At 42.8% G+C, this 26,684-nt stretch overlaps 1 protein-coding gene across 3 annotated transcripts in view; it reads left to right on the forward strand.

Moving 5' to 3' along the window:
• reps2 (RALBP1 associated Eps domain containing 2) overlaps positions 1-26,684 on the forward strand; it is a 172,870-nt gene that overhangs the window by 18,479 nt on the left and 127,707 nt on the right. For all 3 annotated transcript variants that reach the window (XM_080204035.1, XM_080204033.1, XM_080204034.1), the window contains exon 2: positions 19,252-19,375. In XM_080204035.1, the coding sequence (XP_080060161.1) occupies positions 19,252-19,375 (124 nt within the window). The remainder of the gene's footprint in view (positions 1-19,251; positions 19,376-26,684) is intronic.

Genomic DNA, 26,684 nt, shown 5'->3' on the forward strand with positions numbered 1-26,684 from the left:
ACCCACTAATCCCTCTAATCTATGCATCTCAGGACACTAAGGGGCAATTTTAGCATGGCCAATCAATCTAACCAGCACATCTTTGGACCGTAGGAGGAAACCGGAGCACCCGGAGAAAACCCATGCAGACATGAGGAGGATGTGCAAACTCTGCACAGACAGTGACCCAAGCTGGGAATCGAACCCAGGTCCCCGGAGCTGTGAAGTAGCAGTGCTAACCACTGTGCTACCATGCCGATCTTGTCTTCAACATGTCAACATAAAAATTAGTTTAAATCTTAGAATGCCAATTTTTGGGCATTTGGAAAATTTAATGGATTGATCTCCTTTTCCCGATTATAGAAGGAGGCTATTCGCCTATCGAGCCTGCACTGACCAGAATCCCACTCAGGCCCTATTCCTGTACCCCCACATGTTTATCCTACAAATCCACCTGACACTAGGGGGAAATTTTAGCATGGCCAATCAACCTAATGCAGACACGGGGAGAACGTTCAAACTCTACACAGTTGCTCAGTCCCTGGGGCTAACCATTGTGCCACCATGCAGTCCATAAAGGACATTGGACTAGATGGGTTTTCCACCAATTGACAATGGTTTCATGGTTATCAATACATTCTTAATTCCAGATTTTTTTTTTATTGAATTCAAATTCCACCATCTGCTGTGGCGGGCTTCGAACCGGGTTCCCAGAACATTAGCTGAGTTTCTGGATTAGTCTAGCGATAATACCACTAGGTCAACACCACCTCGAATTATTAGGAAGGTGAACTGCAGCATAGATATCAGCCATGGTACAAATCTGCAGCTTTGAATGTTTCTGAATGGTACCAGAACATGAGAGAAATTTTGTTTGTAGTATATTCCTCCACATGAGACTACATTGCTGTACGTTTCACATCTTTGGAAGACTGCAAAATGTAGCAAGTATGACTTAACTTTTTGATTTATGTTCTCTTGAGTTTTTTCAAACCATCTCAGCCACTTAATTAGATTATTCGGATATGATTAAAGGACGTTTTGAGGGAGCTTTGTATTCTATTTCTGATTGCATTCATACATCTGTGGTTCTTACATCTGTGAATCTACTTAAGACAGAAGATAATTGATTGAAGTATTGATTTTGTTATGGTATTAAGATGTTTTTTTGGGATACCAAGCATGCAAGATTTTCCTGTGGCTGCTTTTTTTTCAGAATTAACTTCTAGTTTTAGCTGCTGGTGGTGGTGACCTGATTCTGTTTTGTCATGGAATAAGAGCGTCCATGTGGGGCAGTGGAATTATTCACTTGATATTTGAGGAAATATTGGAATTTTGTTTGGAGGAAAAGCTCTCCTCTTGCACACAGCTGAGGTCATATTTTCAAAAGGGCAGGGCTGTCGTTACTGCATTTACATAGTATGGTTAGCAGCAGGAAAGGGAGCTAGAAACCTCTTGAAACCTTTCTATAGGAGTGGCACAGTGGTTAGCACTGCTGCCTCGCAGCAGCTGGGATCTGAGTTCGATTTCCAGCTTGGGTCACTGTGTGGAGTCTGCACATTCTCCCTGTGTCTGTGAGAGTTTCCTCCAGGTGCTATGATTCCCTCCCATTTGTTAGGTGCATTTGCCATTCTAAATTCTCCCTCTGTGTACCCAAACAGGTGCCGGAATGTGGCGCCTGAGGGATTTTCAGAGTAACTTCGTTGTAGTATTAATGTAAGCCTATTTCTGACACTAATAAATAAACTTAAAGAAACTGTGACTATTTACCATCGCACAAGATAATCCTTGCTTTGTTAAAGAGCTGGTCATCCCTCATTGTGTACAGAGATACACTTGTAAAATAATTTCGCCACTGAGTTGCTGAACTCTTGCTCCTGCCCCACAGCACAATCCATCCCATGATTTCCTTGGTGTCCAAGCAGAAGCTGGGTTTGTTTGCCAAACCTGTTTTTAATCCACCGTACCTTGTTGAAATCCCCAATCTCATTCCAGTTAACATTTAGCCGCAGGTTGGTTTTCTGGTTTTGCAAAGCTCGTTTTGCCAGCTCGCAGAGATCCTTGCAACTAGGTCAGAGCCTGGCCGTCCAAATTTAGGCATGAATGATTGATTCTGCAAACTTCTGTCAGCAGTTTGAACAAATTGAAACTACAACCCGGGGTGACTCATAAAATATTAACGAACTGAGTGACCTCCACACACCTTGAAGAGATATCCTGGCCAATAAACTGAAGAGTTCCAGTCTTCGGATGAAAGTAGCCTTTTTACTTTGCTGAATCAATGTAGCAATTTACTTCTGAGTAAATACCATTCAAAGGCAATTGAATGATAGAATGAATTGGCCGTTTTTGTGCTGCTTTGGAAGTTTGGACATACAATACCCCTCTTTGTAAAATGAATGGCCAAGTGACTGCTTAAGTAGACAGTAGCTTTTTCCTGTTGGTCTGTTGTTTGTATTTTAAAATCTACTGGAAATGACTTGATCCTGTCAAATAATGACATGAAGAGACAAACTCAGCCCTTTCTGCCTTTTAATCTGAGAATGTGTTTTGTCTCCAATGTCTTTAAAAATCATGTATATGGGGAATGTTTCTTATTTTTTCAGCATTCCCAACAATTTTTTGTTTATATATTTTTAAATGTGTCATCAAAATTCATATTGCAACTTTATATCTATCAAACCAGCTCACTGAAGGTGAACCTGGCTGTTGACCATTTGCATGCGATGTGCACAGTTAGCACTGTTTGTGAGGCAGCTGCTAAAACTGCTTTGTCTGACTCTCTGCCCATAAAACATGGCAAATGGCCTTTTCTGCATGTACACTGACATTCCGCATGTGCAGAAGAAGCTGTGTTATAGGGTAAGGGTTGTCTGGAGCTACAGGAGCTGTATTTGGAACATGTAAACTGGGATTGATAAGTATCATGGGCATATTCACATTTAAGTTATTTTGCTTCATTTTTAAAATAGCTCATTGTCATTATACCTTCCATGGAATTCCGATATCGAATATGTTTATAATCCCGTCAGAGTAATTTTCCATTGATTTCAATAATTTAGGAATAATCATCCTAATCTGACATTCCTGATGTGTGGTGTTTTTTTTTAATTTAATCACCTTTTATTTTTCTAACTGGTTAAATTTTATATTTGACAATTTAGCTTCCATTTCATTAAGAATATTGAAGTTTGTTGGGGTATAAACTGTGAGCCTGTTGCAATTTGTTTGCGATTCTCTGACTCTTGTTCTTTTATTTGTAACTCCAAACCTTGGCTTCGTAAATTGGAATCTTGATGTTGTATCAATTTATAAAGCTGTTATTAGTGTCAAAAATAGGCTTACATTTAACACTGCAATGAAGTTACTGTGAAAATCCCCTGGCCCACTCCAGCCCCTGTTTGGGTACACTGAGGGAGAATTTAGCACAGCCAATTTAGCACCTAACCAGACTGTCGGAGGAAACCAGAGCACTCAGAGGAAACCCGCACAGACACGGAAAGAGCATGCAAACTCTGTACAGACAGTGACCCAAGCCAGGAATGGAACCTAGGTCCCTGGTGCTGTGTGTCAGCAGTGTTAACCACTGTGCCACCATGCCATATGTTGACTAACCTCTTCTGAACAATAATTTAGACTTTTCAACATAGTAAAGGTGCTTATGAACTTTATTTTGGGCTTGCTTAATGAAATACAACATAAGTCCAAACATAGCACAGTGAAATTCCAAGTTTACATTAATGTGAATTAAACACCTTTTTATCTATCTGTTACTTTTTGGTGACCCCAAAGTTTACATTGAAATGCCCATTCCCTTTAATGATTCAAGATCTTGATGAATGTTCCCATCTTTTTCTGTATTACCCCATCTAATTATGAGATTCTGTGATTTTCTGATCACAGTTTGTTTGCACACTTGCTGTGATGTGAAGCCCATTCCGCAATGTGGTGCAGAGTGCTGTGGCTCCGATGTACTGGATCATTGTTAGCACTGCTGACTCGCAGTGCCAGGGACTCGGGTTCAATTCTGGACTCTGGTCACTATCTGTGTGGAGTCTGCACATTCTCCCCATGTCTGTGTGGGTTTCTCCAGGTGCTCCAGTTTCCATCTACAGTTCAAAGATGTGCAGGTTAGGTGGATTGGCCATGTAATCCCCCCCTTAGTGTCAGGGGGATTAAAAGATAAATATGTGGGATTACAGGGACAGGGCCTAGGTGGGATTGTTGTCAGTGAAGGCTCGATGGGCCTCCATCTGCACTGTAGGGTTTCTATGATTGTGACTTGACACAGAGATGGGAGACTGATCACAAACACACACTCTCAAATGTGATGCTTGAGGAAGGACTGTGTGGATGGTGGATGCCTCTCTGGCCACAAGCAACTAAATTTTGTAACCAGGAAGACCAGCAAGTACCACCTCCTTGGCTGGGGACAATATATTATTGCAGGCAAAAATCAAAATGCAGAAGAGATCTTCTAAAAAGTACAGTCTTACAGACCCTTGCCATCTTTTTTTTTAAATGGGAAACATTTCACCAATGCACTCACTACACCGTAGATTAGCATTTGTCACTTTGATGAATTGTCTATTATCTGCAGTGTAGCTCAGCCCAGCAATTCTTGTGAATTCATCAACTCTGAGCTGTCACCTTGCTGCAAGAAAGTGGTCCGATTTACTGGAGCTGTGCGTCAGTTCTCAGGTTAAAAATAGTTTATGGTCTTCATTATGGAATGTCCCTATAATATAAAAGTCACAATAATAGCAACACAGTAGTTAGCATTGCTGCCTCCCAGCACCAGGAACCCGGGTTCAATTCTGGCCTTGGGTGACTGTGGTGTTTGCATATTCTTGCCGTGCTTGCATGGGTTCCTTTTCGGGTGCTCTGGTTTCCCCCCACAGTCTAAATCTGTGTAGGTCAGGCTCATTGCCCATGCTAAATTACCCCTTATGTCTGACGGGGATTAGCAGGGTAAATATGTGGGGTTATGGGGATAGGGCCTGGGTGGGATTGTTGTTGGTGCAGGCTTGATGAGTCAAATGGCCTCCTTGACCACTGATTTTTAAGAAAGGTAGGTTGTTCGTTGGATTATTCATTATTTCCCATCATTGTGCGTATATAACCCAAATCTTGACGAAACTGTGCTGATCACTGTAGTTGCATTAAAAAAAACAGCATGGAGGTTCTGAGACATATAATGTCAATTGGAGGACGTTGCCACTGTCTCAGCATGACTGGAAAAGTATTGTATGGAAGTTTGTTTCACCTCTTTTAGTGAAATCTCTGGTGACATTGCTCACTGTGAGTTAGATGAGTTAATGTGAGTCTGCTATGTTTGGAGAGCAATACCTTCCTCATTCCTCTCAGGCTCAGATGTTTCTCTCTATTGCTGTCTAAAATGAAGTGTCTCTCTAATTTTCCCTGTAATGTTTTTCCCTCCCAATATTTAATCATCAGGATGCTTCCACAATCCTCTCTATAATCAAGGAATTAAAGTTATGTGACTTTACTATCTTAACTGGAAATAAAACATTTATGCACTGTTAATGAGGGTGTACTGCTGCTAAATTTGGTGTAAACTAAGTCTTGTAAGGACGCCGTAGTTATCACAGACAGAATTTGAGGCTTTAACAAAAAAAGTGAAGAAACTTCTTTAAAAAAGTAAGAAGTTTTACAGCACCAGGTTAAAGTCCAAAAGGTTTATTTGGAATCACAAGCTTTCGGGTTAGTGTCACCTGATGACGGAGCAGTGCTCCAAAAGTCTGTGATTTCAAATAAACGTGTTGGACTTTAATCTCGTGCTGTGTAACTTCTTACTCTGCTCACCTCAGTTCAACGCTGACATTTCCACATCATTCTTGAAAAATGAAATTAAGTTTTCCATCAAAACTGGACAGTTTGAATGTATTTTTGTCAATAGGGAAGACCAAGTGTAAAAACCTGCACTCTCACAGCAGATTAATATAATTTGTTTAACATGGTATAACAATGCTGTCATTGTGAATATCTCATTTATGACATGTGCCACAAAGCACCTGCTATTTTTAAAAATGTTGCATGGATAGAATGCCATCTTTATTTATGGCTATCCCTATACCCAGTACTTTTAGCTTATGGAATGGTAGCAATGTTCAAGCTGTATTTTGATAGACAAATGAACAGGAGGCAAACAGAGGGACAGAAACCTGGTCAGGGAGAATGAGGAGGTGATGATATATAGGAGTTACAGGCAGGTGGTTACGGTTAGGAAGAGGAAAGGTCAGGTGCTACAGAGCACCCCAGTGATGTGTCCCTTAACAATAAGTACTCCTGTTTGAGTACTGTTGGGGGGGACAGCCCACCTGGTGGAAGCGGCAGTGGCCGTGCATCCAGCGTGAAGTCCAGCCCTGTAGCTCAGAAGGGTAATGAAAGGAGGAGGGAGGCAATAATGAAGGGGACTGTACAGCGAGGGGGTTGGACAGGCGATTTTTTGTGGAGGCAGTCAAGAAACACGGATGGTAGTTTGCCTCCCTGGTGCCAGGATTCGGGATGTTTCTGATCACACCTAGGAAATCCTGAAGTGGGAGGGAGAGGAGCCAGAGGTTGTGGTACATACTGGTACCGCTGACATAGGTAGGGAAAGAGAAGGAGTCATGAAAAGAGAAATGTAGGGAGTTAGGTAGAGAGTTGAGAAGAAGGACCACAAAGGTAGTAATCTTGGGATTGCTGTCAGTGCCATGAGACAGAAAGAATCGGAATGGAATGAGGTGGAGAATAAATGCGTAGCTGAGGGATTGAAGCAGGGGGCAGGGATTCAGGTCCCTGTATCATTGGGACCTCTTTAGGGGCAATGTGACCCATATAAAAAGGACTGGTTGCACTTGAGTCCCGGGGGGACCAATATGCTGGCAGGGAGATTTGCTAAGGCTGCTAGGGAGAGTTTAAACTAGAATGGTTGGGGGATGGGAATTGAAATGAAGTGACTGGGAGACAGGGGGTTAGCTCGCAAATAGAGCTTGTCGACAGTGTGAGAGGGAGGATAGGCAGGTGATGGAGAAGGGGAGCGCTCAGGCCGAAGGTTTGAGATGCGTCTATTTTAACGCAAGGAGTGTTGTGAACAAAATGGATGAGCTTAGAGTGTGGATCGCTATTTGGAAATGTGATTGGTGGCCATTACAAAGACTTGGATGGCTCAGGGACAGGACTGGATACTTCAGATGCTGGGTTTCAGATGTTTCAGGAGGGACAGGGAGAGAGGCAAAAGAGGTGGGGGAGTGGTACTGTTGATCAGAGATAGCGTCATGGCTGTAGAAAAGGTGGATGCCATGGAGGGATTGTCTACGGAGTCTCTGTGGGTGGAGGTTTGTTTGGAATAGGAAGGGGCCAATAACTTTACTGGGTGTTTTCTGTAGGCCACCCAATAGTAACAGGGATGTTGAGAAGCAGATAGGGAAACAGATCCTGGAGAGATGTAATAATAACAGAGTTGTCGTGATGGGAGATTTTAATTTCCCAAATATCAATTAGAATCTCCCTAGGATAAGGGGTTTAGATGGGGAGGAGTTTGTTAGGTGTGTTCAGAAGCGTTTCCTGACACAGTATGTGGATAAGCCTACAAGATGAGAGGTTGTACTTGATTTGGTACTGGGAAATGAACCTGGACAGGTGTCAGATCTCTCAGTGGGAGAGCATTTTGGGGATAGTGATCATAACTCTATCTCCTTTACATTAGCATTGGAGACAGATAAGATCAGACAAGCTAGAAAAACGTTTATCTGGAGTAAGGGGAATTATAAAGCCATCAGGCAGGAAATTAGGGGCATAAATTGGAAAGAGGTTTTCTCAGGGAAATGTACAGAAGAAATGTGGCAAATTTTCAAGGAATAGCTGTCTGAAGTTCTGCATGACAATGTTCCAATGAGACAGGGAAGTTATGGTAGGTTATAGGAACCGTGGAGCACAAAAGCTGTAATAAATTTAGTCAAGAAGAAGGGAAAAGCTTACAAAAGTTCAGGGAGCTAGGTAATGTTAGAGATCTAGAGGAGTATATGGCTAGTAGGAAGGAACTTGAGAAGGAAATTAGGAAAGCCAGAAGGGGTTATGAGAAGGCCTTGGCAGGTAAGATTAAGGAAAATCCCAAGGCATTCTACAAGTAGGTGAAGAGCAAGAGGATGAGATGTGAAGGAATAGGACCTATCAAGTGTGACAGTGGGAAAGTTTGTACAGAACCGGTAGAAATAGCAGAGGTACTCAATGAATACTTTACTTCAGTATTCACAGTGGAAAAGGATCTTGGTTGTAGTGCAGGCTTCCAACAGACTGAAAAGCTTGAGCATTAAGAAGGAGGATGTGTTGGAGCTTTTGAAAAGCATCAAGTTAGGTAAATCACCGGGGACCGGATGGGATCTACCACAAGTTACGTGGGAGGCGAGGGAAGAGATTGAGGAGCCTCTGGCAATGATCTTTGCATCATCAATGGAGACGGGAGAGGTTCCGGAGGATTGCGGATGTGGTTCCTTTTATTCAAGAAAGGGAGAAGAGATAGCCCAGGAAATTATCAACCAGTGAGTCTAACCTCAGTGGTTGGTACATTGATGGAGAAAATCCTGAGAGGCAGGATTTATGAACATTTGGAGAGATATAGTATGATCAAGAATAGTCAGCACGGCTTTGTCAAGGGCAGATTGTGCCTTATGAGCCTGGTTGAATTTTTTTTTGAAGATGTGACTAAACACATTGACGAAGGAAGAGCAGTAGATGTAGTTTATATGGACTTCAGCAAGGCGTTTGATAAGGTCCCCCATGCAAGGCTTATTGAGAAAGTGAGGGGGCATGGGATCCAAGGGGACATTGCTTTGTGGATCCAGAACTGGCTTGCCCACAGAAGGCCAAGAGTGGTTGTAGATGGGTCTTTTTCTGCATGGAGGTCAGTTACCAGTGGAGTGCCCCAGGGATCTGTTCTGGGACCCTTGCTCCTTGTGATTTTTTTTTATATATAAATGACCTGGATGAGGAAGCGGAGGGATGGGTTGGTAAGTTTGCTGATGACACAAAGGTTGGAGGTGTTGTGGATAGTGTGGAGGGATGTCAGAAGTTGCAATGAGACATAGATAGGATGCAAATCTGAGTGGAGAAGTGGCAGATGGACTTCAACCCAGAAAAGTGTGTGGTGATTCATTTTGGCAGGTCAAATAGGATGATGGAATATAATATCAAGGGTAAGACTCTTGGCAGCATGGAAGACCAGAAGGATCTTGGGGTCTGGATTCATAGGACGCTCAAATCAGCTTCACAGGTAGAGGATGTGGTTAAGAAGGCATATGGTGTACTGGCCTTCATCAATCGAGGAATTGAGTTTAGAGTCGAGAGATAATGCTGCAGCTGTATAAGACCCTGGTCAGACCCCACTTGGAGTACTGTGCTCAGTTCTGGTCACCTCATTACTGAAAAATGTGGAAGCCATTGAAAGGGTGCAAAGGAGATTGACAAGGATGTTGCCTGGATTAAGTGGCATGCCTTATTAGGATAGGTTGAGAGAGCTCGGTCTTTTCTCCTTGGAGAGACGAAGGATGTGACCTGATAGAGGTGTATAAAATGTTGAGAGGTATTGATCGAGTGGATCATCAGAGGCTTTTTCCCAGGGCTGAAATGGTTGCCACAGGAGGACACAGGTTTAGGGTGCTGGGGAGTAGGTACAGAGGAGTTGTCAGGGGTAAGTTTTTCACTGAGAGGGTGGTGGGTGCGTGGAATCGGCTCCCAGCAGTGGTGGTGGAGGTGGATTCGATAGGGTCTTTTAAGACACTTTTGGATAAGTACATGGGACTTAGTAAGATAGAGGTTTATAGGTAAGCCTAGTAAGTAGGGACATGTTTGGCGCAACTTGTGGGCAGAAGGGCCTGTTTGTGCTGTAGTTGTTCTACGCTTTAAACCATTTATGGGCAATAAGTAGTGGATCTAAATAAGGATTAGGAATCAGTGCAGGCTTGGCGGGCTGAAGAGCCTGTTCCTGTGTTGTTTTGTTCTTTGTTCTAGCGTCCTGGGACATGCTGCTTTATGGACACGTAAATTTTGAGTAATGATCAATCATGTGTATATGTTAACCATCAACTTTTAGCTATTTAGTAATAGAAATTTGACATTTACACAAAAACGTATGGTTTACATTTATCATACTATCAATCATTCTTTAGTGCTGTAGCAGATGATTATTTTGTGCCTTTGGAACCAGTGTGCCTTAGTGTGTTAATGTAACACTGTCCAGGAATCAAATGGGTACCTCTGTTGCTAAAATTAAAGCCCTTATTCTCAAATAACATTGTGTTCTTACTAGCTTTGAACCAAAGAATGTGCAGCCAACAACACCATGGCACAGATTAAATACAACCGATTGGTCTGTTTAAAAGTGCTGAAGCAAAAGACTGTTAGGTGCTGGAAATCTATATTAAATACAAAAGTCTTAACACTTAATTGGTCTGGCAATACCTGTGGAGTGAGAAATTAGTTAATATTTTAGATTAATAACCTTTCAATGATGACTGTGGTGTTGTCCATCAAACAATTTTTGTTTAAGAAGTTGAACTTTGATCTCAAAAATCTATCTAAAATCCAATCTGAGAGTAGCTTTGAAAGTGATGCCTGAGGAAAAGGGACCCTTTACTATGGGTACTAGACAAGTTAGGTGATCAGCAATGGATGGAGGATGCAGGGAGTGAGTCTTGGGGATAAGGTGAGGTAGGAGAGGGATGACTCAAATCACGCAGCATAGGAGGTGGCCATTCAAATTGGTGTAAATGTGCAAAGTTTTGGTGAGTGGGGTAGAGTTTTTTAATTAATTCCACTCGCCTGCTGCTTCTTCATTCTTTGCAGCTTTCTTTAAAGGTGAGGTGAGAGTGTCGGTTCTTGGACAAATGGTGATGCCAAGTGTGGCATCAAGGAACCCCAGCAAAACTGGGGTGAAGGTAAAAATTCCCCACTGATTGGGGTCATACCTAGCAAGAAGGAGGGTGGTGGTTGGAAGCCAAACATCTCCAGGACATTGCTGCAAGAATTTCTCGGGGTGGTTTCTTATACCAGCCATCTTCAACTGCTTCATCAATGACCTTCCTTCCATCATAAGGTGTTCGCTCAATGTTCAGAACCTCACGTGACTTCTCAGGCATGGAAGCAGTCTGTAACTTGCCACTTATCAGTCCAAGCCTGAATATTGTCCGGGTCTTGCTGCATGTGGGTACAGACTGCTTATGCCACATAATTATCCCAAGATATAATCCAACTAACAACCTTTGAAAACAAATGGCATTACTTTCACTGAATCCCCCACTGTTAACATCTTGGGGGTAACCATTGAGCAGAAGCTGAACTGGACCAACCATATAAATACTGTGGCTACAAGAGCAAGTCCAATGCAGGAAATTCTATGGTGAATAACTCGCCTATTGACTCTCCTCAAAGCCTGTCTGCCAATTTGAGGGCATAAGTCAGGAGTGTGATGAAACACTGTCCACTAGCCTGGATGAGTGCAGTTCCAAGAACATTCAGGTCGCTTGACACCACCCAAGACAAAGCAGCTGCTTGATTGACACTTCCAACATTCACTTCCTGAATCAGCACACAGCGGCAGCAGTGTGTGCCATCTACAAGATGCAGTGCAACAACTCACCAAATCTCCTTCAGCTTTGCCTTCCAAACCGATGTCCCTCATCACTAAGACATGGGAAGTAGATGCATGGGCACACTGCCACATGCAAACTCCCCTCCAATCCACAAGCCATCCTGACTTGGAATGTTATCACTGTTTCTTTATTATTACTGGGTTAAAATCCTGGCACCCCCTTCCTAGCAGTACCATGGATACACCCATGCTACTGGGACTTCAGCAGTTCAAGGAGGCAACTCATGACCACATTCTTAACAGCAATTCAGGATGAGCAATAAATGCTGGCATATCCAGTGATGCCTACATCCGATGAAAGAATGAGAAAGTATGTATCCAATTCCATTTTGGAAAGTTACTTCGATTTTTTCAATGCCATTTTCAAGCAATGTATTTCAGATCAGAAATGATTTGTTGTCGCTACCCATGATGTACGCTACTTGGACACCATGAAGCAGTCTTGTTGAACTAACAGAAGTCTTTTATTAACATTACTGAATTATATGCATTTTTACTGTAGAGATTAAAGGTGTAGAGAGGATCTCGTACTCTGTCCTTGTAAGTTTGTGCCTGTCTCTAGACTGCCCTTAGCCTTGGTCAAGTGTCTTACATCACCGTCTCATGAGAGTGTCATATTAACCCTTTTTAGCTATCAGATCCTGTTACACTCACTGCAGCTTGGGGATGGGTTGGGAGGGCAGAACTCTCGCTGATCGGGATGCTGAAGAATCTCAAGGAACCTGATTTGTTTTTCTTTTAAAAAAAAATTCCTTTGGTGTTGAATCTGTTTTCTTTGATGTTCTGGATGCTGGGTGCTGAGTCAGAGTTCGGGCTAACGATGAAATGCACAAGGGAGCTGGATTTTTTAAAAAAATCGTTTATAAGACAAACTTTCCTGGATTTTAAACCGGTTTTATCTCATTCTAAAGGTTGCTGGTTCTGCTTTTGAAGGTGATTTTCCATAGGGATTCATTGCAGGCTTTAACTTAAACTTAAGTTCTGTCTTTCTGCTACCAGGCTCTGGAGCCTGTCTGATGAGTATTCTCAGTGTTGTATTTCTTGAGTGGCGTTATTTCAGGACAAGTGCCCTTTTTTTGAGAATTCTTCAGTTTTCTTGAGGGATGATGTGGGTTTTTTTATGCCTCCTGCCACAATGTTGTCGGTACTCATGGTGGGTAATACTTGGATACCGCGAAGCAGTCTTGCTGAAGTTACAAAGAAATCTTGATTAACAGCACTGAATACAGGGTAAAGGTATGGACAGGACTCCATACTTGACCCTTGCATGTTGCTATCTATCTCTAGCCTTCTCTTAGCTCTCGGTCATGAACCTTCTTACATCACTTCTTACTATACTCAGTCCCATTTTAACCCCTTAGGTACCAGATCTTTCTACTGCAGCAACAAAATCTTAATCTTACCTCGGGTTGCTTTGCCAGTCACCTTTTTAAATCTCTGTTCTCTAGTTGCCTACTTTTTTCTGCTGATGGAAACAGTAAGGGGAGGGGAATTTGGAATGAGTGAGATACTGCTTTGGACCTTGGGCTACGGGAGTCTTCTTTAGGGGAGGAGCAAGGGAAAACAAAACCAAGAGGATTCTGCCAATTGTTTGAGCTGAAACACAGCAACAAGTCTCTGAACACCAGGTTAAAGTCCAACAGGTTTATTTGGTAGCAAAAGCCCCTAGCTTTCAGAGCGCTGCTCCTTCGTTAGGTAAGTGGGAGTTCTGTTCACAAACAGGGCATATAAAGATACAAACTCAATTTACAAAATAATGATTGGAATGTGAATCTTTTTCCAGCCAATGTGAGTGGAGAGAGCATTAAGCACAGGTTAAAGAGATGTGTATTGTCTCCAGACAGGACAGTTAGTGAGATTTTGCAAGTCGTGGGCGTTACAGATGGTGCGACATGAACCCAATATCCTGATTGACGCCATCCTCATCTGTGCAGAACTTGGCTATCAGTCTCTGCTCAGCGAGTCTGAGCTGTCATGTGTTGTGAAGGCTGCCTTAGAGAACACTTACCCGAAGATCTGAGGCCAAATGCCTGTGACCGCTGAAGTGTTCCCCATCAGGAAGAGAACAGTCTTGCCTGGTGATTGTCGAGCGCTATTCGTTCATCAGTTGTTGTAGCATCTGCATGGTCTCCTCACTGTACCATGCCTCGAGACATCCTTTCCTGCAGCGTATCAGGTAGACGGTGTTGGCCGAGTTGCAAGAATATGTACCGTGTACCTGGTGAATGGCGTTCTCGCGTGAGATGATGGCATCTGTGTTGATGATCCGGCATGTCTTGCAGAGGTTGCTGTGGCAGGGTTGTGTGGTGTCATGGTCACTGTTTTCCTGAAGGCTTTAACCTGTGTTTCATGCTGTCTCCACTCATTGTCTGTACCTTGCAAGACTTGATTAGCTGTAAAGATTCGCATTTTAATCATTATTCTGTAAATTGAGTTTGTGTCTTTATATGCCCTGTTTGTGAACAGAACTCCCACTGACCTGACGAAGGAGCAGCACTCCGAAAGCTAGTGGCGTTGGCTACCAAATAAACCTGTTGGACTTTAACCTGGTGTTGTGAGACTTCTTACTGGGCCTATCCCAGTCTAATGCCAGCATTCCACATCATGAGCTGAAACACACAGGCCTTTTAGCCTAGCCCATTCCATGCTAACATTTGCCCGCTGCATGAGTAAATAGTCCTGATTGCATTTACTCAGCCCATTCTCTTTTTTTTCACTCACTTATTCTACTCAACCTTGAATATCAACATAGTTTCTGCCTCACCCATTTACCCTTGAAAGTAATAAATCACAGCTCAATAAAATTATGCTACATCTATTATGATCTGCTAATGATAGACTGACAAATAATTGTGCAGCATCTCATAGTAGAAATTTAGACATATTGTTAATGTCAACTGTCAGCCTAACATGCCCGGAGAGCTTACTAATATAGAACAAAACTGAGACCATTTCAAAATACATAGTACAAAGATCTACAGCCTGTCAGTCATTTTTCTATGCTGTAAACTTTGTTGCTGTAACACTGGCTAGGTTTTCTTTGTGTTGATTATTGTAAACGTAACCAAGTTGAAAAAATATTAAAATTCAACAAATTTTGGCGTTCAATATGAATGGATGAATAATGACCAATAGTTGAAACTTTAATTTGTGCTGTTCAACTCGTGCTGAATTTGCTTGCAACATCACCACCAAAGCAGGCAATGTACTTTTGCTAAATATGAATATGTTAGAGTAAAAGGGAATATGGATCTAGACCATTAGAAGTTAGTTGCCATTTTTATTCCAGATTGCAAAGAAAGATTTCTGTTAGACTGCTCAATGAATCCTGATGGTCTTCTCTGAAATTAAATGACTATGAAAGACCATTTAAGGCTATGTTTGTGTTAGACAAGGGTGGCATGGTGGCATAGAAGTTTGCACTGCTGCCTCACAGCCCCAGGAACCTGGGTTCAATTTAGCCTTGGGTACCTGTCTGTATGGAGTTCTCCCTGTGTCTGCTTGGCTTCCTCTGGAAGCTCTGGTTTTATAGAATCATAGAATCCCTATAGAGCAGAAGGAGGCCATTTAGCCCATTGAACCTGCATTGACAATAATCCCTCCCCAAGCCCTTTCCCTGTACCCCGTGTATTTACTCTGCTAGTTCCTCCTGACACTAAGGAACAATTTGACATGGCCAGTCAAGCTAACCTGCACATCTTTTGGAGTATGGGAGGGAACTGGAGCACCCAGAGAAAACCCACACACGCATGGGGAGAATGTCTTTGTCTTTGTGGAGTTTGCACAGTGACCTGAGGCCAGAATTGGATGCGGGTGGGTCCCTGGCACTGTGAGGCAGCAGTGCTAACCACTGTGTCACCACGCTGCCTCCCACAGTCCAAAGATGAACAGGTTAGACAAAGTGACCATGCTAAATGTGTTGGTTTATGGGGATAGGATTGGGGGGGGGGAGATGCCTGGGAAAGATACTCTTGTCAGACTGGGTGATGCCAAAAGGCCTCTGAACTGTGGTGATTCTAAGTCATGTTGCCAACTTGCTCTGGGCCTAATACCAAGCCTCAGCTTGAAACTTGCCACTAGGTCTCTCAAACAGGATGGGAGTCTGTATAATGTAAGGTTATTATAAGTTTGCTCTGCAGCAAGAACAAGTAAGCCTTCTATAAAGTTCTTCTATGATAAAACAGGAACCTGTGCGCCGTATAAATAGACATAAGGAATTTAGATAAAATTGAAAAAATTTCCATCTTGGCTTACATCATTATTGTGTGCCTATGATAGTTTGGTTAACCTCATCATACTTGCTTAAGCCACTGCAGCCAGTCCAAACAGGCAAAGAACTGCTGTGCTTTGCAGGAGAACTGGAAGGAGAAATGATATTAGCAATGAGATGGGCCACAAGGTAGTCGAAAAAAGCTTTGAGTTCTTGTGGAATTACTTATTAAAATTGGGGATTGAGCTCATGAAGGGGCATTATTACATTACCCAAAAAGTCTGGAGAATGACGAATGTATTGGTTTATCAAGAGAGTAGAAATGTCTCAATAGTTGTGGGATGTCTGTGGATTTGGAAGATGTGGAAATGCTGGGAATGAGAGAAACATTGAAAAGTGTTTCATCGGTGTATATAATCTTAGTATGGTGAGAGAGTCTGAGATTCAGTGGAACAATTAGTCTGCTAAAGGAAGGCTTTGCGTGAGGATTGCAAGAGGTTAGGTGTCTTTTGAAGTTCCACCTTGTTTTGAATGCTGAATTCAGTTATTGCCCTTTTTTCTTGAGGGGGAAAAAATTGGAAAGATGAGCTGTTGAAGATGATGAGCAATAGTTGCCCAGTGGTTAGCACTACTGCCTCACAATGCCAGCGCCCAGGTTTTGACTCCCACAATGGGTCAATCTGTGTGTGGCGTCTGCACATTCTCACTGTGTTTGTGTGGGTTTACTCCTGAGTGCTCCGCTTTCCCCCCACAGTCTGAAAGTTGCGCTGGTTAGGTGCATTGGCCATGCTAAATTCTCCCTCTGTGTGCCCGAACAGGTGCCGGAGTGTGGCGACTGGAGGATTTTCACAGTAACTTCATTGCGGTGTTAATGTAAGCCTGCTTGTGACACTAATAAATAAATTAAAAAACTTAGTTGTCAAGCTAGGTTTAAAAAAAAAAGAGCATTGGGCCTGAAATACAGGAAGATCCATCTGTTGAACAATGACAGCGAATGGCATTTGGGAGGTCAGGGTAGGCAGAGGAACGAAACATTTTCTTCCTGAAAAGAAAGTTACTGCTTTTGTGGGAGCAGGCATTCAGGAAAATGCAAGAAGACTAAAGGAATTGATGGACTAATTCATTTGACTCTGAATTTTGTACCTACTGAAGGAGGATGCCATAGCAGAGAAGGGATGCAGTTCTATAGGTGGCATTATTTAGTTGAATTGTGAAGGACATGGAACAAAAATAGAGATTTGTGTGTAGTTGATTCTTGTGTTTTGGTGCTGAGAGTTGGACCGAACCTAATGCCTTTCCCCAAATTGTCCGGCAAGTAACTGAGCCATACAGACTAATGGAGAAGCTGCTTGAACAATCGTAGATGCTGAAGCACCACAGAGAGCAAATATGAAAGAAAAGAAACTTGTATCAAGTACTGTAGTTATTACTGAAGTAGGAAATCTTTTATCGCACCGGCTACTTTCCTTTTGTTTTGCAATAACTGAGACTTGTCAGGATTTTCAAATGAAACTGTGAGCTGTCAATACATTGCAAGCTGTAGTTATAATCAGATATTTTCCAGTCTTTGGAGAATACTCTGTAATTTGTGACTCTTGACTTAGTGAAGAGTTTTTTTTGATACCTTTTAAGATGAATTCAAGCCTGTGTGGCTGAGTGTAAAGTGGTACATGCTAACTGTAACATCATTTAATTTAGCTGTTCCTGAAGGTATATTTTTCTCTCCAGATTTGGTGTAATTAGCTAGTAATAAGATGGGCAGGGTCAGCTTCCTGCACAAAGCTGAGCCTAGTGCCTATCCAGATGGCACATAACTGCACAATAAGACTGTTGCCTCAAAATCCATGCATGGGAGTTAAACATTCTGCCAGATGTTCTGTAAAGTTCATGTGCAACATCATTTTAACTAGTACAAATAGTCCCGAAGGTTTGACAGTCCTGGAAGTTACTTGGGTGATACTTGGATATTAAACATGTATTGCCCAGGAAAGAAAGTTGAAAGTTCCTGATTTTAAAACTTGTAGCACCAGTCACTTTCTAGGTGACAACCACCTCTGGATATTTGGGCAGCACAGTGGTTAGCATTGCTGCCTTACAGCGCTAGGGACCTGGGTTCGATTCCTGGCTTGGGTCACTGTGAGGAGTTTGCACATTTCTCCCTGTCTGCGTGGGTTTCCTCTAGGTGCTCCAGTTTCCTCTCTCAGTCCAAAGATGTGTGGGTTAAGTTGATTTGACCATGCTAAATTGACCATTGTGTCAGGAGATTACCAGGCTAAATATGTGAGGCTACAGGAATAGGACCTGGGTTGGATTGTTGTCAGTAGAGACTCAATGGACCAAAAGGTCTCCTTCTGTACAGTAAGGATTCAATGATTTCCAGGCTAGTTATGGAAAAGCAAGTTATAGCTTCAAAATTTGGGGCATGTCAGCTTTGCCTTTTGCACTCAAGTGCTGGAATAGTAGTCTTTTGAGTCAAACACAAACTTTCTACCAACACAGTCACAGATGACACTGAAATACTGAGTGAATATCTGTGGCACCAATTTCCCTCTGTTCTTTTATCATTATTTACAGTTGGCAAATGTATAAAAGTCAGGTGCTGGTATTTTCTGACTTCTCCTGAAATAAGAGACTGAGATCTACAGTGTGATCAAAGGTAGGTCTCTTTTTAGTCAACATACAGGCTCTTACCTGATTTCTATGGCAAACCCCCATTTAAATGGAAGGGTAAACACACTTGTGGTTTCTTCTCTCACCCAAATTATTTTAACTTTGTAAGAATTAGTGATTGTGTTTGTTTGCAAAATAACATTAAAAAGAAGTGTGATTAGGCTAGAGCCAGGATGCGAGCTATTGAATAAGACTGTTAATAGCAATCTTCTACATTTTCAACGTTTTATCCTCCTACTCTTTGTAAAATAACACAATTTTGACTCAGAGAAAAATGGACTTTCAAAGAATCCTACAGTGCAGAAGGAGGCCATTACCATGCAGGCTCTAACCCCGCAGCTCCACTTACTTGCCCTGCTAACTCCCTGACACTAAGGGCCAGTTTAGTATGGCCAGTCAACCTAACCTGCATATCTTTGGAGTGTGGGAGGAAACTGAAATACCTGGGGGAAATCTACGCAGACATGGAGAACGTGCAGTCTCCGCACAGACAGTGACCCAATCCAGGAATTGAACCCGGGTCCCTGGCGCTGTGAGGGACTAACCACTTAAAGAACTTAAAGGAGAGAAAGCATTTTAGATTTTTCAATTCTATCGAATAACCTTTAATCCATAAATATATTTGCTTTCCTCCCTGGTATTGCTGTTCATGGTTAGTAGTTTTACAAATCACAATGTCATTTGAAGAATTGGGAGAGTTGTTTGCCACGATATTAACTGTGATATTCTTTGGTCCTTTTAGATTATGAACTTGTGTGGTGCAAAGCAACTGGGCTATTTTGGCCGTGGTCCATTTTACATTGCCCTGAAACTAATAGCCGCAGCCCAATCTAGCCTTCCAATACAGCTGGACAGCATTAACTGTGGTGAGTAGTATTGTTGCTTTTAATATTGGGTTACAAACTGATTGCTGAGGTTTGGATGCAAGCACTGCAGGTTAGATCTGTAAACTGATGAAGATATTAGTGTGAAGTGAACTTGCAAGTAAGTCGACCATTAGGGGTCAACGTGATGGCAAATTGGCCAATGATTACTCTTACGGAATCGGCAGAAAATTCTTCATTCCCATCTCCAGTTTGAAAATGAAACACGATGCTGAAATATATATATATAGGCTAAAAGCTGTTTACTTCATAAAATTATAAAGTTAATGCTCAGAGTGGATCAGGCAAATCCATTCCTCGCTTGCTCCAAAAACCAAATTCAAATTGAATCTAATTCATGGTGACTGTAGAACAGCTCTGTCTGGGGTGAAGGAATGGGCCAAACTAATGAGAATGGAAGGGACCAATGCTCATTTAGATGGGAAATTATGTGACACAAACTTATTTTGTGTTGCCCAGAGAAGTCAATGTTCCAAAACTATTTAAACCCAGATCCTGGATCTGTAGCCATCATAGAAGACTGCATGTTTATCATACTTTAGCATTGATATTGTTTATATGATGTGTAACTGTGCATGTGCAATGAGATGAATTCCAAAAGTACTGCAATGAATCCAATACGATAGTCCGAAATGAAAAATATTCGGCTTTCACTTCCTTGTCTGAATCAAGGAGGGCTAATAATGTTATAGAACATAGAACAGTACAGCACAGTATAGGCCCTTCAGCCCTCGATGTTGTGCTGAGCTATGTCCAAACCCAAGATAAAGCTATACCACTCCCTATCATTCTGGTGTGCTCCATGTGCCTACCCAATAACTGCTTGAAAGTTCCTAAAGTGTCCGACTCCACTATCACAGCAGGCAGTCTGTTCCACACCCCAACCATTCTCTGGGTGAAGAATCTACCTCGGACATCCCTCCTATATCTCCCACCATGAACCTTATAATTATTCCCCCTAGTAACAGCTACATTTACCCGAGGAAATAGTCTCTGCATGTCCACTCTATCTATCCCCCTCACCATCTAATAAACCTCTGTTAAGTCGCCCCTCATCCTCCTCTGCTCTAAAAAGAAAAGCCCCAGCTCCCTCAACCTCTCCTCATAAGACCTACCCTCCAAACCAGGCAGCATCCTGGTAAATCTTCTCTGCACTTTATCCAAAGCTTCCACATCCTTCTTATAGTGAGTTGACCAGAACTGCACACAGTATTCCAAATGCAGTCTCACCAGGGTTCTGTATAGTTGCAGCATAACCCCATGGCCCTTAAACTCAAACCCATTGTTAATAAAAGCTAACACACTATAAGCCTCCTTCACAGCTCTATCCACTTGAGTGGCAACCTTCAGCGATCTGTGGATATGAACGCCAAGATCTCTTTGTTTCTCCACATTCCTCAGAACCTGCCGTTAACCCTGTAATCCGCATTCAAGTTTGACCTACCAAAATGAATCACCTCTCGCTTATCGGGGTTAAACTCCATCTGCCAATTTTCGGCCCAGCTTTATCAATGTCTCTTTGCAGCCTACAAGAGCCCTCCACCTCATCCACTACTCCACCAATCTTGGTGTCATCAGCAAATTTACTAACCCATCCTTCAGCTCCCTCTTCCAAGTCATTGATAAAATCACAAATAGCGGAGGACCCAACACTGATCCCTGAGGTACACCGCTGGTAACTGGCCTCCAGTACGAGAATTTTCCCTCCACCACCACCCTCTGTTTTCTATGAGACAGCCAGTTACTTATACAATTGGCCAAATTTCCTTCTATTCGACATCTCCTTAGTTTCTTCATGACCCTACCATGGGGAACCTTATCAAATGCCTTACTAAAATCCTTGTATACGACATAAACTGCTCTACCTTCATCTACACAGTTAGTTACCTCCTCAAAGAATTCACTCAAATTTGTGAGGCAGAACTTTATCCCTCACGAAACTGTGCTGACTATCCCGTGTTAACTGACAATTTCGTTTAAGACACTGTGCAGTTTTGGTCGCCGTACTTACGCAAGGATATTTTGGCCTTGGAGGGAGTGCAGAGGAGGTTTACTAGGCTGATACCGGAGTTGAGGGGGTTGAGCTATGAGGAGAGGCTGAATAAACTAGGCTTGTACTCGTTAGAGTTTAGAAGAATGAGGGGAGATCTCATTGAGACATATAAGATGATGAATGGGATGGATAGGATAGAGGTGGAGAGGCTCTTCCCGCTCAGAAAGGACAGTCGGACTAGGGGGCACAGCCTCAAGATAAAGGGGGCGCGGTTTAGAACGGAGTTGAGGAGGAACTTCTTCACTCAAAGGGTGGTGAATCTCTGGAATTCTCTGCCCGTTGAAGTGGTGGAGGCTGCCTCGCTAAATATTTTTAAGACGCGGGTTGATGGGTTTTTGATAAGTGAGGGGATTAAGGGTTATGGGGAGAGGGCGGGAATGTGGAACTGAGCCACGACAGATCAGCCATGATCTTATTGAATGGCAGGGCAGGCTCGAAGGGCTAGATGGCCTACTCCTGCTCCTATTTCTTATGTTCTTATTTTGAGAATTGTGAAATTCTTTCACTTTTTGATTCTGTGCCACATTCACTTAGTCATCATTTCAATCTTAACTTCAAGTGATCAAGAAGGCGAATGGAATGTTGGCCTTTATAGTGAGGGGGATAGAATACAAAAGCAGGGAGGTCTTGCTGCAACTGTACAGGGCACTGGTGAGGCCGCAGCTGGAGTACTGTGTGCAGTTTTGGTCCCCGTATTTGCGAAAGGATATATTGGCCTTGGAGGGAGTGCAGAGGAGGTTCACTAGGCTGATGCTGGACATGATGGGGTTAGCTTATGAAGCAAGATTGAATAGACTGGGTCTGTACTCGTTAGAGTTTAGAAGGCAGAGGGGGGATCTTGTAGAGACGTACAAGATAATGAAGGGGCTAGATAGGGTAGAGAGATTCTTTCCGTTTAGAAAGGATAGCAGAGCTAGAGGGCACAGCCTCAAAATAAGGGGAGGGCAGTTTAGAACAGAGTTGAGGAGGAACTTCTTCACTCAAAGGGTGGTGAATCTCTGGAATTCTTGGCCCATTGAAGTGGTGGAGGCTGCCTCTTTGAATATATTTAAGTCATGGGTAGATAGATTTCTGATAGACAAGGGAATTAAGGGTTATGGGGAGAAAGCGGGCAAGTGGAACTGATTCACTTCAGATCAGCCATGATCTTGTTGAATGGCGGGGCAGGCTCAAAGGGCTAGATATAGAACATAGAACATTACAGCGCAGAACAGGCCCTTCGGCCCACGATGTTGCGCCGACCAGTTAAAAAACAATGACCCTCTAACCTAAGCCAAACCCTTACCATCCATAAACCTATCCACGGATCTCTTCAACGCCCCCAAACTAGGCGCATTTACAACTGCAGCAGGCAGGGCATTCCAATCCCTCACCACCATCTGGGTAAAGAACCTGCCCCTGACATCCGTCCTATAACTACCACCCCTTAATTTAAAGCTATGCCCCCTCGTGCTAGCTTTCTCCATCCGAGGAAAAAGGCTATCACTGTCCACCCTATCTAAACCTCTAATCATCTTATATGTTTCAATAAGGTCTCCTCGTAGCCGCCTTCTTTCTAACGAAAACAACCTCAAATCCCTCAGTCTCTCCTCATAGGACCTCCCCTCCATACCAGGCAACATCCTGGTAAACCTCCTCTGCACCCTCTCCAAAGCCTCCACATCCTTCCTATAATGTGGGGACCAGAACTGCACACAATACTCCAAGTGCGGCCGCACCAGAGTTTTGTACAGTTGCAACATGACGCTGCGGCTCCTAAATTCAATCCCCCTACCAATAAATGCCAAGACACCGTATGCCTTCCTAACAACCCTATCTACTTGATTCCCAACTTTCAGGGATCTATGTACACATATACCTAGATCCCTCTGTTCATCCACACTATTCAGAGTCCTACCGTTAGCCCTATACTCTACACATCCGTTATTCCTACCAGAGTGAATTACCTCACACTTTTCCACATTAAACTCCATCCTCCACCTCTCGGCCCAGCTCTGCAACTTATCCAAGTCTCCCTGTAGACTAAGACACCCTTCCTCACTATCTACCACACCTCCGACTTTGGTGTCATCAGCAAATTTACTAATCCACCCAACTATACCCTCATCCAGATCATTTATAAAAATTACAAACAGCAGTGGCCCCAAAACAGATCCCTGAGGCACACCACTCGTAACTGAACTCCATGTCGAATACTTACCATCAACCACCACCCTCTGTCTCCTATCCGCCAGCCAATTCCTAATCCAATTTCCTAGATCACCCTCAATCCCATACATCTGCAATTTCTGCAGAAGCCTTCCATGGTGAACCTTATCAAACGCCTTACTAAAGTCCATATATACCACGTCAACTGCCTTACCCCCATCCACCTCTTTGGTCACTTTCTCAAAAAACTCAATGAGGTTAGTAAGGCACGACCTACCCTCCACAAAACCATGCTGACTATCTCTAATCAATTCATTACTCTCCAAATAACCATAAATCCTATCCCTAATAATTTTTTCTAAAACCTTGCCCACAACAGAAGTAAGACTCACCGGTCTATAATTCCCGGGGAAGTCTCTGTTCCCCTTCTTAAACAATGGAACAACATTCGCTAACCTCCAATCTTCTGGCACTATACCGGTGACCAACGACGACCTGAAGATCAGAGCCAGAGGCTCTGCAATCGCCTCCCTTGCCTCCCAGAGAATCCTAGGGTAAATCCAGTACGGCCCAGGGGACTTATCTATTTTCAAACCCTCAAGAATAACTAGCACATCCTCCTTATCAACTGCAATATTGTCCAGTTTACAACCCTGTAACCCAGTGTTCTCCACAGCTACATTTATGTGAGCGTGAACACCGAAGAGAAATATTGGTTCAATGCCTCACCAATCTCTTCCGGTTCCACACATAAATTCCCACTGCTGTCTCTAACTGGCCCTAATCTTGCCCTAACCAACCTTTTGTTCTTAACATATCTATAGAACGCCTTAGGATTCTCCTTAATCCTATCAGCCAAAGTCTTCTCATGTCCTCTTTTAGCCCTTCTTAACTCTCTCTTTCTTTAACTCCCTCCTAGCTGATCTAAAGCTTTCTAGTGCACTACCTGAGCCCTCAAGTCTCATCCGGACATAAGCCTCCTTTTTCTTTTTAACCACCGAATCAACTTTCGTAGTGCACCACGGTTCCCTAGCTTGACCAATTCCTCCTTGCCTGACAGGGACATACATATCAAGGACTCGCAGTAGCTGCTCCTTGAAAAAACTCCATATTTCGGACGTTCCGAGACCCTGTAGTCTCCTAGTCCAACCTATGCTTCCTAATTCTCTCCTAATAGCCTCATAATTACCCTTCCCCCAGCTAAAACTACTGACCCGAGGTTCATGCCTATCCCTTTCCATCACTAAAGTGAACATAACCAAATTGTGGTCACTATCACCAAAATGCACCCCAACTTCCAAGTCTAGCACCTGGTCTGGCTCATTTCCCAGCACCAAATCCAATATAGCCTCACCTCGAGTTGGCCTATCAACATACTGAGTCAAGAAACCTTCCTGCACGCTTTGTACAAAAACTGACCCCTGAGATGGCCTACTCCTGCTCCTATTTCTTATGTTCTAAAAACTGGCTGAAACTATAAAATCTTGCTGGAATTCCTTTTTGGATTGCACCTAACCAACCAATCCAAAGAGAAGGAAATATAATATCTATTTTAGATAGAGACGCTTCAATGGAAGAGATGTAATGCAAAAGCTGCATTGTACTCTCCTGTGGAAATAATTGCAGCTGATTACCATCTCAGCTGAAACAATCGCATTGGAGTTATAACCCAGACTATGGGCATGGTATGAGTTGAAAGAGAGCAGTTTGTGGCCAAAAGACATGTTTATGTTTTACCTTCCAGGAATAGACTAAAAAGGGGTTAAAAACCAACTGGTCTCCATGTGCTAGTCAGGTGTTGTAGTTCTATTCTGCTAGTGTATGCTGTGAAGGTCACAGCTGAAGAGCATCCATTAGGCATCCCTGCGTTTGCAAGTTTAAAAATAAGTCTCTTCTCTCTCTGTTTCTGGAAGTAAAATGCAAGTCAGCAAAGCCACAGTCAAAAAAGGAAAGAGCACAATTTCTTTCAGCTAACATGCAGGACCAAGAATCTTCAAACTAACCGCTGAACTGCCAAAGTCAACATTACCGGAATCACCCAACTTAGCAGCCACAACATTTCAGCAACTACCTTCATGGACGAGCCAAAGACCAATTCCTATACCTCCTTAACTTTTATTTTTGGTCTCTGTTCTCACTTTTAATCTGTGCATATGTGTTGTCTTTTATTCTTCTTGCATTTTAGTAACTAATAAACTTGCTTTTTCTTTAAGAAAGCCTGGATAAATTAGCTTATTTTGTGACATAAAGGTAATCATGAGGGAAGGGATCCTTTGTAAATTAACCTTGTTACGATCAGCTGAGGGATTTGAATAAAGAGGGGAGCCAGTTCATCTCTCCTCACATAGGCGCATAACAATTTGGGTCTGGAACCATAACAAATTTGGGGACCTCACCCAGAGACCGGTCATAAGAATATATAGGCAATCAAATGGGCCAAATCAAACAAGTTCAGCAAAGATTTCTGAGCAACAGCTAGTTGGTGTAGCCACATTATGGAACAAAAATTTTCAGCATTGTGGCAGAAGAGCAAGATCATCAGAGACGTTGGTACCAAAATTACCAGCCCAGTAACCAAACTATGATGTGGAAATATGTGAAAATGATTCCAGTTGAAAACTTCAGGGCATGATGAAGTGAGATTCACGATGATCCTAGCCTGTATGGCTGATGGAATGAAATTAAAGCCAGTGGGAATTTTCAAATGTTAAAACATGCTGAAAATCAAGTTCCCTGCAGGAATTCTTGTGCATGTCAATGACAACTGTTGGATGGAATGATGTTTTGGATGTATGGGATAGGTGTGCTGGTGGCACACATAATGTATGCAGCATAAAGTGTGGGTTATGTGACATTAGATGAGACATCCCATCTAACCCATAAGGTCAAAGTACAGCTGTGATGAATTAACACCAAAATTGCAGTTATACAGGACATCTAACATCTGTATTCATTCTTTGGATGTGTACTTTGACCAACTATTTCAGAATCATGTTGAATGATGAAATAGGTGGAGAAGAAAGCCTCCAAAGAGTGAAAATATGCTCGCTGTCCCACTTGATGTTTTGTGTGGTTTTGTCATCCAATCCT

The sequence above is a fragment of the Carcharhinus amblyrhynchos genome, chromosome 15, assembly GCF_965287045.1.
Source record: "Carcharhinus amblyrhynchos chromosome 15, sCarAmb.v2.hapA, whole genome shotgun sequence".
Lineage (NCBI taxonomy): Eukaryota > Metazoa > Chordata > Chondrichthyes > Carcharhiniformes > Carcharhinidae > Carcharhinus > Carcharhinus amblyrhynchos.